This window comes from Chroicocephalus ridibundus, chromosome 22 (assembly GCF_963924245.1).
Source record: "Chroicocephalus ridibundus chromosome 22, bChrRid1.1, whole genome shotgun sequence".
Classification (NCBI taxonomy): Eukaryota; Metazoa; Chordata; class Aves; order Charadriiformes; family Laridae; genus Chroicocephalus; species Chroicocephalus ridibundus.
In genome coordinates, this window is record NC_086305.1 from 5,018,860 (window position 1) to 5,033,015 (window position 14,156).

Genomic DNA, 14,156 nt, shown 5'->3' on the forward strand with positions numbered 1-14,156 from the left:
CGCCGCGAGACGAGCGGGGATGGGCGGGGCCAGTGGGCGGGCGGGGCCGGCCGCTGTGGTGGAATGCGGCGACGACGCGGGCGGCGGCGGCCCAGGTGGGGCCTGGGGTGTGTGTGTGTGTGGGGGGGGAAATGTGGGGGTCTGTGGGGCAGGGAGAGCGGTTATGGGTCAGGGAGGGGGTTCGGGGGGTGGGGAGAGGGGCGATGGGCTGGATTTGAGGCGGTGTGGGGTGTGGGAGGGATGGGGGGGGTGAGGCCTGTGGTGGTGCTTGAGGGGGTGTGGGGGATTGGGAAGGGGAGGGCTGTGAGGGATGGAGGGGAGGGGGGGGCTGTGGAATTGGGGGTTATGGGGAAGGGATGTGGGGGGATCGGGAGGGGGGGGCTGTGGGTGTGGGGAGTCGGGGTGTGGGGCCTGTGGTGGGGTCTGAGGGGCTGTGGGGGATAGAGGTGAGGCGGGGGGGGCTGTGGAATTGAGGGTTATGGGGCAGGGAAGGGATGTGGGGGGATCAGGATGGGGGGGCTGTGGGTTTGGGGCTTATGGGGTAGGGAGGGGCTGTGGGGGATTGGGATGGGGAGGGCTGTAAGGGATTGAGGTGGGGGGGCTGCGGGGGATCAAGGTGGGGGAGGCTGTGGGTTTGGGGGCTATAGGGCAGGAAGGGTCTGTGGGGAATTGGGATGGGGGGCTGTGGGTGTGAGGGCTGTGGGGGATCAGTGTTGGGGGGGCAAGCTGTGAATTGGGGTTATGGGGCAGGAAGGGGCTGTGGGGAATTGGGATGGGGGGCTGTGGGTGTGAGGGCTGTAGGGGATCAGTGTGGGGGGGGCAGGCTGTGAATTGGGGCTATGGGGCAGGGAGGGGATGTGGGGGATTGGGGTATGGGGGCTCTGGGTTTGGGGGATAGGGAGGAGCTGTGCAGGATTGGGACGGGGAGGGCTGTGAGGGGTGGAGGTGGGGGGGCTGTGGAACTGGGGGTTATGGGGCAGGGAGGGGCTGTGGGGGATCATGATGGGGGAAGCTCTGGGATGGGGGGCAGAGAGTCAGGAGGGGGCCCTGGGTTTGAGGCTTATGGGGTGGGAAAGGGCTGTGGGGGCTCTAGTTTTGGGGGCTATACGGCAGAGGGGCAGTGGGGGATCGGGATGGGGGTACTGTGGGGCAGGGTGGGGGCAGTGGGGTGCTGCTGGCCAAGTTGGGGGGTCCTTCCGCCACCACCGGGTGTTGCTGGCTGCAGTGATGAGGGGTCACAACCATGGCCCCCATGCAGGCCCTGTTCCCTCCTCTCTTCCCCCAGCGGGGTCCCACGGCCCTTGGGGCGTGATGAGACTCTGCGGGTGGGCAGGACTAACCTGGGGCTTGTTCCCCAGCTGCCCCACGGCGCAGCTTGGCACGGGGGCTGTGCTGCTTTGGGGCTCCCTGCCCTCTTTCCCCCCAGGGGGGACAGTGTCCCTGTGCCAGGCCCTGGCCCTGAGCTGCCGCAGTTGCTGGTGTCACCGTGTGGCTTCCAGGGCATAAACCCCCTCTTCTGGTGCTGCAGGTGCTGATCCCCGGCTGCTCCCCGGCGTCCTCCTCCGCTGTCAGGGTCGGGGTGGCCTCGGCTCCGCCAGCACCCCGCAGCCATGTCCACCTTCCGGCAGGAGAGCGTGGAGGACTTCTACGAGATGGGGGAAGAGCTGGGCAGGTGAGGGACGTTCTGCTGCCGCGCTCTGGGGGGACTTCCCTGCCTGCACCCCCTGCCCCACCACCTGGCTGCTGCATCCCTCAAGGTGTCCCGATGCTGGTGACATCCCCTGTGCCACCTGCAGGCAGTGGGTCTGGGGGCTGTGCCAAGAGCCAGGCACCTCTAGCAGCTATATATTTAAAAAAAAAGGCATTAATTAACATTAAACTCGTTCCTGTATACGGGCAGGCCTGGCAGCTTCCCGCAGAGCTCCGGTCCCGGGTTTGGTCAGGGTTGATGGCCCTTTCCTGGTCGCTGCCGCCTGGCTCTGCGCCTGCGGGACAGATGTGGGGGTGAATCACTGCATGCAAACGGGATTTAATCATCCGGGATGCAGAGGCAGCGGCGGTGGCGGGGGTGTGGGCTGGATTGGGATCCTCCAGCGTTGCCTTGGCCACGCCAGCCCAGTGGCCGCACTGCTGAGAGTCAGGGACTGCCACAGCCATGGCTGTCTGCACACGGGGCTTCTCAGGAAATAATTGTGCGGTGGAAAGATTTTGTGTGGCTTTAGCGTTTTTTTTTAAAGGAGGGGAGCTTCCAGAGGCTTGCGCTTCGGGCTGCACTGTAGCTGCGGTCCGGTGTGAGCTGTGGGGATTGATGTGGTGCCTGGGGGTCAGATCCCTCCTGGGTGAGGCTGGTCCCTGCCCCAGGGGGGCTCTCGGTGGCCCCGGCCATGATCCCAGTACATATAAAGGAGTGTTGGGTCCGGGCTCGCGCAGAGGGTGGTGACGGAGGCTGGTGACGGGGACCGCACGTCACCATGGGGATGGCCAATGGCTGGGGCAGTGGGGAGGGGACAGAGCAGCCTGGGGACGTGGGATGGATCCGGGATGGATCTCATCCTTGGGGGAAGGTGTTGAAGGGCCCTTGAGCATCCCTGCAGAGGGGCCGCAGGGGGCTTGGCCGGGGTAGGGAGGGACAAGGGTCAGAATCATGCCATAGCAATGATGCTGGTGTCAGCAGGGCACAGCTCCTTAAAGCGTCTGTGTTGCCCAGAGCCCTGCCTCCCCCCGGCCCCTCACCCGAGCAAGCTTTGAGCTGTCGGTTACTCTTATTTCAGGCATTTCCCCCACGCCCGCCCACCTTCCCCATCCAAGCTTTATGATCCCCTGGGGCTGTTGGGCTCCAAGGTTTGCTCCTGGAGCAGCCCAGGTGGTCCTGGCTGGAAATGGGGACCGATGGGCATCTCCCACCCCGGGCGGTCACAGCAGCACCCAAACAGCCTGGGGAGGGTGGGCAGCTGCTGTGTCCCTGGGGGAAATTCCTTGCCTCCATCCTGGGCAGCGCTGGGGTTTACACGGCTGCTCCGGCAGTGCCAGGGGGTGTAACCCCTGGGGGTGTGCTGAGGGGATCCCAATTCCTGACAGACCCCAGAGGAATTTTGTGCCCTCCTGCACAGCATCCCCCATCCTCATGCTGGTGCTGACGCCGCTGCCAAGCACACACCGGCACGTGCGATGCAGGGATATCCTTTCCTCACCTCCTCCCCACATCCCGCAGTGGCCAGTTTGCCATCGTACGGAAATGCCGGGAGAGGAAAACAGGTCTGGAATACGCTGCCAAATTCATCAAGAAGCGTCGCCTGTCGTCCAGCCGTCGGGGCGTGAGCCGGGAGGAGATCGAGAGGGAGGTGGACATCCTGCGGGAGATCCAGCACCCCAACATCATCACGCTGCACGACATCTTCGAGAACAAGACGGACGTGGTGCTGATCCTGGAGCTGGTCTCGGGCGGCGAGCTCTTCGATTTCCTGGCCGAGAAAGAGTCCCTGACGGAGGAGGAGGCCACCCAGTTCCTCAAGCAGATCCTGGATGGGGTGCACTACCTGCATTCCAAGCGCATCGCCCACTTTGACTTGAAGGTGAGGTCTGGGAGGTGCAAACCCCCCCGTGCCGGGCAGCTGGGGAGCAGGGACGAGCACCCAGGCTCCTGCGTGGCTGGCTCTGGGATCTCTCCCTACTTGAGGCGTGTGTCCTCTCCTCTGGGGAGAGGGACCTAGGGCAGCACAGGGCTCCCACGGGTGAGCATGTTGGGGGCAACACTGGCTCCTCTCCCCCGCAGCCGGAGAACATCATGCTGCTGGACAAGAACGTGCCAAACCCTCGCATCAAACTCATCGACTTTGGGATCGCCCACAAGATTGAAGCTGGGAATGAATTCAAGAATATATTTGGGACACCGGAGTTTGTAGGTGAGGCCCGGCTTGGCGGTGTTCCTGGGGGGGTCCTCTGGGCTCTGAAAGCTTTGGCTTAATCCCGGGGAGATGCCCACAGCCCTGGTTTGGCCAGCTAGGCAGCTGCTGGCATGTGGCCATGGGGACAGGCTTCTTTCCCCCCAAATAAGCCTGTTTTCTCCCCTCTTTCCTTCTAAAGCCCCAGAAATCGTGAACTACGAACCCCTGGGGCTGGAAGCCGACATGTGGTGAGTGAGTCCCCTGCCAGGCACCTTCCAGTGGCCCGTCCCTGGGACGGTGCTTGTGCCGGGGCATCTCCCCTCTTGCTGAAAATGCAGGGAGAGGGGACTGATGGCGCTGTGCAGGGCTTCAGCCTCATCTTCCTCTCTCTTCCAGGAGCATCGGGGTCATCACTTACATCCTGTGAGTATATGGGGAGCCTGGGGCAGATGGGTGCTGCAGGGCGAGTCCCCAGCCCCCAGCTGTCACCTTTTTGGGGTGTCACAACCCATTCTCGCCACAGGCTAAGTGGAGCCTCCCCTTTCCTTGGGGAAACGAAGCAAGAGACCCTGACCAACATCTCCGCTGTCAACTATGACTTCGATGAGGAGTATTTCAGCAACACCAGCGAGCTGGCCAAGGACTTCATCCGCCGCCTGCTTGTCAAGGACCCCAAGTGAGAGACAGGGAGCGGAGCTGGGGGTTACCCTGGGAGAGGGGATGGTCCCTCCTGCCCAACTCTCTGTGTACAGGCAGCTCCCACGTCTCCTGCCCATGCTGGGGTTTAGCTCTGAGCCTGCCTGCTGCCAGCCCATCCTTTGCCCATCCCTGTTGGGCTGGTTGTTTATAAATCCCATTTATCCCTCTGTTTCCCTCCTGCCACTTGTAAGATTCGGTGTGGCAAAACGTCTGGTAACTAAAGTCTCTGTCCTGCGTCAGGCATGGGGTGAATTCTGGGATCACCCTGAGGGTGCAGCAGCTCAGCTGAGAGGGAGGGAGCAGGGTTTGGAAGGGATGAAGGGCTGACCTGAGCACCCAGGACACTGGGCTGGGGCGGAAGCAGTGGTGCCGTGTGATCCGATATCGGTCAGGAGGTTTCTGCAGGCTCTTCTGTAGGTATTTGCTCCTGGGAGGCTGGCTGAGGGCATGGGGCATGGATGCGGCCCCTGCCTGCGGTAGCCTCTGAGTGAGTTTGGGCTCATCTGTGCCCCAGAGGTGACAGGATCTGAGCCTGCTTTTCCAGGAATTTATCAGGGAAAGAGGCAGCAAAGCCTCTGCCCCTCGGTCGCAGCCTTGCTGTCATTGCAGGAAGCGGATGACCATCGCTCAAAGCCTGGAACACCCTTGGATTAAGGTGAGAAGTTAAAGAATTGGCACTTCTTGGGTCTCAGACATCCAAGAGGTTGAGGGTTGGTGGTGGTGCACCAGCAGCTCTCCGCTGCTCTTCCAGCCCCCAGTGGGGGCTGGTTTGGTGCCTCTGGTGGCCATGCTGTTGGGGGTCTGAAGCCATTGGGCTCCTGTTGTCCTGGCTGTGCCCCATGCCTGTGGCTGTCCCTCTCCGCAGGTGATCAAGAGGAGGAACGTCCGCAACGAAGACAACAGCAAGAAGCCCGAGCGCCGCCGGCTGAAGACCACGCGCCTGAAGGAGTACACCATCAAATCCCACTCCAGCATGCCGCCAAACAACACGTACATCAACTTTGAGCGCTTCTCCAAGGTCATGGAGGAGGTGGCTGCAGCCGAGGAGAGCCTCCGAGAGCTGGAGAGGAACAAGAAGTCCTTCCAGGAGGACATCGAGGCCCTGCTGTCCATCTATGAGGAGAAGGAGTCGTGGTACAAGGAGGAGAACGAGAGCATCAGCCAGGACCTCCGCCAGATCCGGCAGGAGCTGCAGAAGACAGAGGCCCTGAAGAAGCAGGCGCAGGAAGAGACCAAGAGTGTGGTGCAGGTGGCCAACGGCCTCAAGAGGCGTTACCGAAAGCTGGAGAACCACTATGAGGCCTTGGCCAAGCAGGTGGCCTCAGAGATGAAGTTCGTCCAGGAGCTGGTGTGGTCTATTGAGCGGGAGAAGCTGCAGAGCGGCCAGGGAGACGGCAGCATCCGCTAGCTCAGCCGGTGCCGGGGTGGGCTGCCCTCATGTCGAGGTTGGGTGGTCCTTCCCGATCCCCCCCTGCTGACCCGCAGTGGCAGGCAGCGCCGAAGGGACCTCAGTGGCTCTGCCCCTTGCTCGCCCGAGGAGCCGGTCCACCGACAGCCTTTGGTGAATGTCCCCAGGCTCTGCTGGCCTTGCGGTGGCATGCCGGGGGCTTATGCCTCCCTGGAGACCCCTGCCTTGGGGGGCTTCAGTTGTGCTCACCTGGGTTTTGGCTTCCTGTGTGCGGCTCTTGCTTGCCTTGCTGTCTGTGTGCTCCCCGTGGTCCTGGCTGTCCCCTACCTTGCTGCCGCAGGGCTTGGGGACCGTCCCACGTCCTCTCCGTCCCACTCAGGGCCTGGGTCTCGGAGCTGCCGCAGCGCCCTGTCCTGGGAGGGTCTTGGTAGGGAGACCCCTCCTCTAAACCCTCGCAGCAGCTCAGCGTCTGCCACGCGCGAGCCATGACTGAGGACCAATTCCTGCATGGCCCATCACGCCACAGCCCCATGGGTGGCCCCGGACGTCCCCGGCTCCCCCTGGGCCATCGCACCCCCCTGCTCCTTGCCCCAGCCCTCAGTCCCACTGGGCGCTCCCCCCTTTTAACAAAATAAAGGTTTCCGTGCATCGGGGCGGCCGCCTTGGCTCCTGCTGTGGAAGGACGGGTGGTGGGAAGGGCACAAGGACATGCCGTGGGGTGACAACTCCTCTGCTGTCCCCCAAATGGTCTCCCGTCCCAGAGGGATTTCCTTAATTTGGGAGGGAAAAGGCTTTTTTTTTTTTTGCCTTATCAGCCCCAGCGCTGGTGGGGGAGCTCCCTGCGGGCTCGGGGGGGCTCTGGGGATGGGTTGCAGGATGTTCTCAGCCTGGGGGAGCCCCCAACCCCTTTGCCTTGGACCCTGGGGGAGGTCTGGGGGGCTCAGGGAAGGTTGAGGGATGGTTTGGGGAATTGGAGAAGGTCTGTGGGGTTTGGGGAGGGCCCTGGGGCTCTGGGAGGGTCCCAGGGTTTCTGTGGGGCCCCTCCCCTTTGCCCCAGGGATCTCCCTTTGGCAGGGGACCGGCCAGATCCTGTTTTGTGTGGGAACAGAAGGGACAAGGAATTAGCCCCAGTATTATCGGAGCCAGGAAGGGCTTTACCATCACCGGCGAGCGCAGGTGAGCAGCTGATGGCCAGGGCTGGTGGGGCCAGGACAGGCTGGACCCCCTCCCCTTTCCTCTGCCCTCCTGGGGACGGAGACAGGGAGGGGACAAGGTCCCAAATTGCTGCTTTCTGCAGAGAGCCCGGGAGCAGGTTTCCACAGGGAGCACCGAGGGGTTCCCAGCTGCCCTCGGCCCCGCGCTGATGGAGCCAAGATTCGGCTGAATTTGATCCGGGGGAATCACCGGCCAAATCCCAGCCGATGGCAGGCGTCCCTCTGGCTCGCCAGCCCCCATGGTGATGGGGAGGGACAACAGCGGGTCCTGCTGACGTCCCCCAGGGTGTAGGTTTCATCCCAACCCGGGGGGCACGCGGGGCATGGGGATAATTGTAGCCTGCCCCGTTTTTCCAGGCCAGGGCGCTTGGCATCCAGGGGTGATGGCATGACCGCAGTGTCCCAGGATCCTGGCCGCAGCCCCAGGGTGCTGGAGGGGGGCTCTGGCCATGGTGGGGGACACCACGGCCTGGCTGGGGGGCCTGGGGACATCGTCCTCCCCCCGGGCGCTGCGTCCTCAGGGTTGGGGTTCGGGGGGAGGCTTTGGGGTGTGGATTCAACCGGAGTCCCGGGCATTTGATCCGCTCTTGCAGAGTGGGTTCGTCACCAGAGCCAGCATGTGAAAGGATGTATGGAAATCCTATAGCGGCACTTGTTCCCGAGCCGGGCAAAGTTCACGTAGTGCTAAAGCTTCCCAGATGCTCCTCGCGCTGCGGGTTTCTGTTTCAAGGCTCTTGGGAGTCGGTGGTGATTCACCCTGGCCGGCACAGCCACCTTCTCCCCGGGTACACTGCTCCGGAGGGGCTGGTAGCGGGAGATCTTGTCCTGATAACGCCAAAGATAACACCAAAATGTTTTTTAAAAAGCAGAATTTGGGGTGGGTTTTGTTGCCGCCGCCCTCGGGGTGACCTGCATTAGAGGGTTTTAGATTGCAGAGCACTGGCACGAGTTCCGCAGGCTGCACGAGTTCCGCAGGCTGCACGATTCGCCGCGTACGGCTCCAAAGAAGGGGGAAAGTACCTACCGCTCCCCGGGGAGGAGGATTTACTGGGGAGAAAGGGTCCGGGAGGTGAATGCTGTGGGAACTGGGCTAATGCTGAGCACCGCAGGAGCCGGGGTGGTGCTCAGAAGGTGGGGGCTGTGCCGGTCCCCGGGAGGTTTCGTGACGTGACGTACTGGGATGTCCTGCCCCGGGTCCCTTCTGTGCAGCTGGAGCTAATGCGATTCCCTGCGGGCGGACAGTGTCTAAGTGCCTTTTTTAGCCTTCGGTTTTTGCTTCCTGGGGGCTGGCCCGCAGCGAGCGCCGTGGCTTTTCCCTTCTACGTCTTTGGGGAAGCAAAATGGTTTTGTTGGACTTATCGGGTGAGGGTTAAACCTCTCTGCGAAGACGGGGGAGCCCTGCCGAGCTCAATCTGCCTTTTTTTTTTTCCCTGCCAGCGAGCCGGGCTGCGGCCAATCTGCGGGAAACGCTCCGTGTCACCGTGTCAAATGGACTCACGAGGTATCGGTGACAAGTCACAGCACACTGTGCCCGGCCCAGGCGTTCCTCAGCTCTGCCATTGACGAGCTCCTGGCCCTGGATCCAAAAATTATAGTTTTGTGGATCTCTCCGGGCACGCATGGGGTTGCACACAAAGAAATCTGCCTTTTTATAGCTTGGGGAAGTGTGGGTGATGCCATCAGCATTCGCGTCTCATTTCTGGCTGCGGCATCCCTGTTCCCGCCAGACAATCGGAAAAATACTGTTGCGACACGCGGTCAGGGCGGTGGATCAGGCTTCCTTCTGGCTGCTTAAAACACCCCTCGAAACAGGCTGGGTGGATTTTTTTGGGTGACATCTTGCTAATCTGTGGCAGCTGCTTTTCTGGAGCGACGTTTCTAATTAAGGCAGGCCCAAAAATCTTCTGAAGTGAGCTGTGCCGTCACCGCCGCCAAGTTATTTTCGCGCCCTAAAGATCACCGCGCTCGTCCCACGTGAGAGGTTTTGTACTTTAACACGGTGAACCCTTCCCGCGTGGCACGCCGCGCGTGCTTCGGTACATCAGTTGAATGGCACTTCCTATCTTTAGCCGGGGTATTTCGATAGCGGGTTGACAGTTCTCGACCCGCTCACCGGTCTCACCGCAGTGTCGAAGCTCAGTTAGTTACCCAGCGCAGAGGGTTTCTTATCAGCTTGGAGCTAGGCACTAGCCGAGGGCAATGCTGCGGCCAGGTCTTCATGGTGTGTGCAGAGCTACAGGGCCGAGCCCCACCGTTTGAGAAGGATCTCAGATGCTTTTTGATGTCAGCCTCAAGTGGTTGTGGAGAGCACAAACAAGGTGGTGAGAGGGCTGGAAGGCATGTCCTGGAATCACAGGCTGGTTAGAGCTGGGAGGGACCTTAAAAATCATCGTCCCATGGGCAGGGACACCTCCCTCCAGCCCAGGTTGCTCCAAGCCCCGTCCAACCTGGCCTTGAACCCCTCCAGGGATGGGGCAGCCACAGCTTCTCTGGGCAGCCTGGGCCAGGGGCTCACCCCCCTCACAACAAACAATTTCTTCCCAATATCTCATCTCACTCCCCCCCTCTTCCAGTCTAAAGCCATTACCCCTCGTCGTAACATAGAACCTTACAATTACGTAGGTTGGAAGGGACCTTTCAGATCATCGAGTCCAACCATCAACCAAACTCTGACAAAACCCGCCACTAAACCATATCTCTAAGCACTGTCTACCCGTCTTTTCAATACCCCCGGGGATGGCGACTCCACCCCTGCCCTGGGCAGCCTGTCCCAATGCTTGACAACCCTTTCGGGGAAGAAATTTGTCCTAATATCCATCCTAGACCTCCCCTGGGGCAACTTGAGGCCGTTTCCTCTTGTCCTGTCGCCTGTTCCTTGGGAGAAGAGACCAACCCCCCCTGGCTGCCCCCTCCTTTCAGGGAGTTGCAGAGAGCGAGGAGGTCTCCCCTCAGCCCCCTTTTCTCCAGGCTGAACCCCCCCCAGCTCCCTCAGCTGCTCCTCACAGGATTTGTGCTCCAGACCCCGCACCAGCTCCATTGCCCTTTCCTGCACCCTGCTAAAGGCAGTCCCCATCCTTCTTTTGAAGGACCTCCAGGGCTTCCTGGAGCCTTCTCCACCCCAGTCCCAGCTTTTCCTCATGGCAGAGGTTCCCTGTGTTTGGCCCCGGGCTGTGGAGCTGGGAGGGGGAACGGGCAATAAAGAGCTGGGTTTTCCAGGCACTTTTGGCCCCCGCCGTGATTTCTTTGTTTATTTCTTTCCTTATTTCCCCCCCGGCTGGTGTCAGGGCTGGCCAAGGCGCAGGCAGAGAAGGGGAGGAGGGTCCCTGCCTGGCCGGCAGCTCCCCCCTGGCCGTTGGGGGGTGATTTGGGGTGATTGGGCAGCGCAGGGAGGCAAAGCCGGGCTGCGGAGCCGCGGACGGGGGTGATTGTGCCGAGGCTTTGGGGGCTTTGCCCCGAGGCCTGTCCCCGCGGGAGGGGACGCTGGCCGGGGTCCAGCCGAAGGCCTGGCAGCCCTTGTGGTCGTGTGTGTCCGTCCCCTCCCGCTCCCCAAGGTCCGTCCTTGTCCCGGGGGCTCCGTGCTGCTTTCTGCGTGGGGCCGTGTCCGTGAGTCCGGCGGGGACCCGTCTGTCCTGGCTGCCCCTGGGGAAGGGGACAGGGGAGTCCCCCCCCCACCACTGCCACCCCGCTGGCGGTGACTCGGCCCTGGGGGGGGGCTCGGTGCCCTTCGGGGTCCCGTTTGGGGCTGTGGCACCTGGTGGGGGCCGATTCCCGCTGCCCCCCGCGCTCCCTCCCCTCCCAGACAGGCACGGAGCAGGGCTGGAGAAACAACTTTTAATGGAAAAACATGAGAGAAAAGGCCCTATCGAAGCGACTCTAACCCCCCCTCCCTCAAACGCGCCCCCCTCCCCTAAACACATCCCTCCCCCCAACTACACTGCCCACCGCAACCTCTAATGGAAAAAGTCAAGAGAAAAGGTCCTATCAAAGCTACTCTAACCCCCCCTCCCTCAAATGCCCCCCTCTCCCCTAAACCCACCCCCCCATCTCTCAAAATACACTACCCCCCCCTTTAAATAGACCTGCCTCCCCTAAACACACCCACCTCCCCGAACACACTGCCCGCTACGACTTTTAATGGAAAAACAGGAGAGAAAAGGCCCTATCGAAGCTACTCTAACCCCCCCTCCCCTAAACATGTCCCTCTCCCCACCCCCCCCAAACACACCACCCCCCCAGATACAGTCCCCTCCCTTAAATCTGCCCCCCCTCCCCTAAATACAACCCTCCCCCCACCCCCCAAATGCACACCCCCCCGCGCCCCTTCATCTCCGTCTCCTCGCTGGGGGGCGTCTCTTCCCCCCCGCCACCCCCGGCCTGTCCCCCAGAGCCCTGCGCTTCCTGGGTGGCAGCGATGGAGAGTTCGTCCCGCGCTTCGTCCCCCGCTTCATCCCCTGCTTTGTCCCCCGCTTCTCAGCCATGGTGGGCTGGGCTGGCGGCAGCTCCCTCCCCGTGTCCCCGCACGACTCCTGGGACTTCGTCCTGGAGAAGATGTCTTCCAGGACGACGACGGCCTTCCGGGTCACCTCCACACCAAAGTCGTTGACAGGCACCTCCTGGGGCACTGCAAGGTGGCCGGCTGTGTCCCCGAGGGCTTGGCTGTTGGGGACAGCAGAGGGGCTCCTGGGGACATCGCTCTCAAGGTAGCCGGCCGCGTCCCCGAGTGCTTGGCTGTTGGGGACAGCAGAGGAGCTGCTGGGGACGTCGCCCTCTGTCCCATAGAGGAATTCTTCTAGGATGCGGGCACCCTCCAGGAGCTCCTCCATGCTGTAATCCAGCATTAGCAGGTCCTCGGGCAGCGAGAGGGAGTCGATGTCGCAGAGGGGGGCGGCTTCGCCGGTGCCACCGGGGTCACAGTCCAAGAGGCTCAGGGCCTCCTTGAGGGACACCTCGTGGGGCACGGCAAGGTGGCCGGCCGCGTCCCCAAGGGCTTGGCTGTGGGGGACGTCGCTCTCCCAGGAGTTGTCGCTGCTCGAGGAGGTGTCACTCTGTAGGGAGATGGTGTCGTACTCTGTGATGTCCTGCTCTGAGTAGGTGATGTTCTTCGGGGAGAAGGTGAGCTCTGGGAAGACGTCGCTCTCGGAGATGTCGCTCCTGGGAGAGATGTTGCTGTTTGGGGAGCGGATGGTGCTCGAGGAGATGTCGCTGCCCGGGGGTGTCTGCGCGGGGGAGGCCCTGCTGGAGCTGATGGTGCTCGAGGAGACGTCGCTGCCCGGGGGTGTCTGCGCGGGGGAGGCCCTGCTGGAGCTGTTGGTCTCTGAGGACCATTCCTTGGTGTTCTCCAAGGCAGGGATGGATGTTGGCAACTCAGTGGGTGCTGGGGCCACTGCTCTCCCCTCTCTGATGGTGCCACCGGGGTCCCCAGGTGTGGTGATGGTGGTGTCGGGGTCCTGGGAGACCTCCACCGTGTCCAAGGAGGAACGGAAGAGCCAGAGGGGCTCTTGGAGGAGCGTGTCCTCGGTGACATCAATGTTGGCATCCAGGTGGCCAGGAGCTTCGTTGTGGGGGGCAGCAGCAGGGCTGGGGGGGAAGTCGGTGCCCGTGGGGACGCGGCTGGCAGGGGGTGCCCCCGTGGAGGTGGCCTCGAGGTGCTGGCGTCCGGGGATGGAGTTGAACAGCAGCGGGGGGACTGCGGGCACCGCTGTGCCCTGGTGGCCGTATGCTGGGAGCTGCGTCAGTTGGGGTGGTGGTGGTTGTCCCTGGGGGGTGCCAGGGGCTGCCCAGGCCGGGAGGGTCCCCCAGCCCCCGGGGCCCCACAGGGCAGCGCCCGACGGAGCAGCAGCGTCGTGGCCGAGGGTGGCGGTGGCCGGCGCAGGCACGTTGGTGACGGTCCAGTTGATGTTGAAGCTGCATGGGGCCCTGTGCAGCCCTGTGTGGGTGGGAGGGAGCCGTGCTGGGCCGGGGGCACCCTCTGGGGCACCCTCCGAGCCACCCCCCGTGGCCATCAGGGTGCTGATGGTGTCGGGGTGGCAGAGGGGACAGGGGTGCCATACCTGGTGGTGGGGCCTGTGCGGCTGCCCCCAGTGGGGGTGCCCAGGCTGCAGGGAATGGCTGCTGCTGCCCGGGCAGTGGGAACAGGGTGGCTGCGCCTGGAAGAGAGACAGGAGCCATGGCCGGCGGTCACCTCCTGGGCTCTCGTCCCCGAGAGGTGGCCCCAAGTATTGTGGAAATTCTCAGGAACTGGGATTCACTGGGCAGGCGAGGGCAGGGACACTCAGCCGGGCTTGCTGAGCCCCCGTGCCAGAACTGCCGGGGGGGGAACAGGGGAGGTGGGATGGTGAAGGTGACCATGGAGAGGGGAGGGGGAGGCTGAAGGTGCCCAGGGTTCTTGAACACCAATGGTGTTGGGGTGGCAGAGGGGACAGGGGTGCCATACCTGGTGGTGGGCCCTGTGGGGCCGCCCCCACTGGGGGTGCCCAGGCCGTGGGGAAGAGCAGCTGCTGCCCGGTCGATGGGAACAGGGTGGCTGCGCCTGGAAGAGAGACAGGAGCCATGGTCACCTCCTGCGCTCTTGGCCCCGAGAGCGTCCCCGGGCTGCGGGTCGGGGTCGGTCCCTGCCTTGGGGGTAGAAGGTTTGCGGGAGCATTAAAGCCTGATGGCTCTGGGGCGCCGGGGGAGCACGGGGGCCGCGCAGTGGGAGCCACCGAGGTGGCAGCGCCATGGTCAGTCCCCTCAGTCTCTCGGCTGCTAAGGACTCTTTGGCGTCTCCAGGATGGAATGTTGGGGCTCCCTGTGCTCCGCCCCCTCCCAACGGCCCCCCCAACAGCCCCCCCAGCTCCTGCTGGGGAGGGAAGGGGCTCGGGGGGGCTGGGTGTCCCCGGCTCCTACCGGGGGCTCTGTGTGCAAGTGCTTTTTGCTTTCAACAGTATTTTTCAGGGGGCGAAAGGACCAAGT

The 14,156-nt window shown here is 62.8% G+C and overlaps 2 protein-coding genes across 2 annotated transcripts; both read left to right on the top strand.

Moving 5' to 3' along the window:
- Position 1: 1 nt before the first annotated feature.
- Positions 2-6,639, top strand: DAPK3 (death associated protein kinase 3). The gene is made up of 9 exons (XM_063358274.1): positions 2-95; positions 1,529-1,672; positions 3,212-3,572; positions 3,773-3,902; positions 4,084-4,132; positions 4,281-4,307; positions 4,408-4,560; positions 5,193-5,238; positions 5,449-6,639. The coding sequence occupies exons 2-9, from the start codon at positions 1,611-1,613 to the stop codon at positions 5,989-5,991; spliced, it is 1,371 nt and encodes a 456-aa protein (XP_063214344.1). The 5' UTR covers positions 2-95; positions 1,529-1,610; the 3' UTR covers positions 5,992-6,639.
- On the top strand, positions 6,181-10,431 carry LOC134526484 (uncharacterized). The gene is made up of 4 exons (XM_063358405.1): positions 6,181-6,282; positions 6,807-7,167; positions 7,289-7,493; positions 8,643-10,431. The coding sequence occupies exons 1-4, from the start codon at positions 6,181-6,183 to the stop codon at positions 8,998-9,000; spliced, it is 1,026 nt and encodes a 341-aa protein (XP_063214475.1). The 3' UTR covers positions 9,001-10,431.
- Positions 10,432-14,156: the final 3,725 nt, after the last annotated feature.

Excerpts from the sequence above, each read along its gene's own strand:
- DAPK3 (XM_063358274.1), top strand. The coding sequence starts at position 1,611 with ATGTCCACCTTCCGGCAGGAGAGCGTGGAGGACTTCTACGAGATGGGG. Across the intron at positions 3,903-4,083 it reads TGGGACACCGGAGTTTGTAG|CCCCAGAAATCGTGAACTAC; the intron begins GTGAGGCCCGGC and ends TTCCTTCTAAAG. Across the intron at positions 4,561-5,192 it reads CTGCTTGTCAAGGACCCCAA|GAAGCGGATGACCATCGCTC; the intron begins GTGAGAGACAGG and ends CTGTCATTGCAG.
- LOC134526484 (XM_063358405.1), top strand. The coding sequence starts at position 6,181 with ATGCCGGGGGCTTATGCCTCCCTGGAGACCCCTGCCTTGGGGGGCTTC. Across the intron at positions 7,168-7,288 it reads ACCATCACCGGCGAGCGCAG|AGAGCCCGGGAGCAGGTTTC; the intron begins GTGAGCAGCTGA and ends TGCTTTCTGCAG. Across the intron at positions 7,494-8,642 it reads CTGCTGACGTCCCCCAGGGT|CGAGCCGGGCTGCGGCCAAT; the intron begins GTAGGTTTCATC and ends TTTCCCTGCCAG.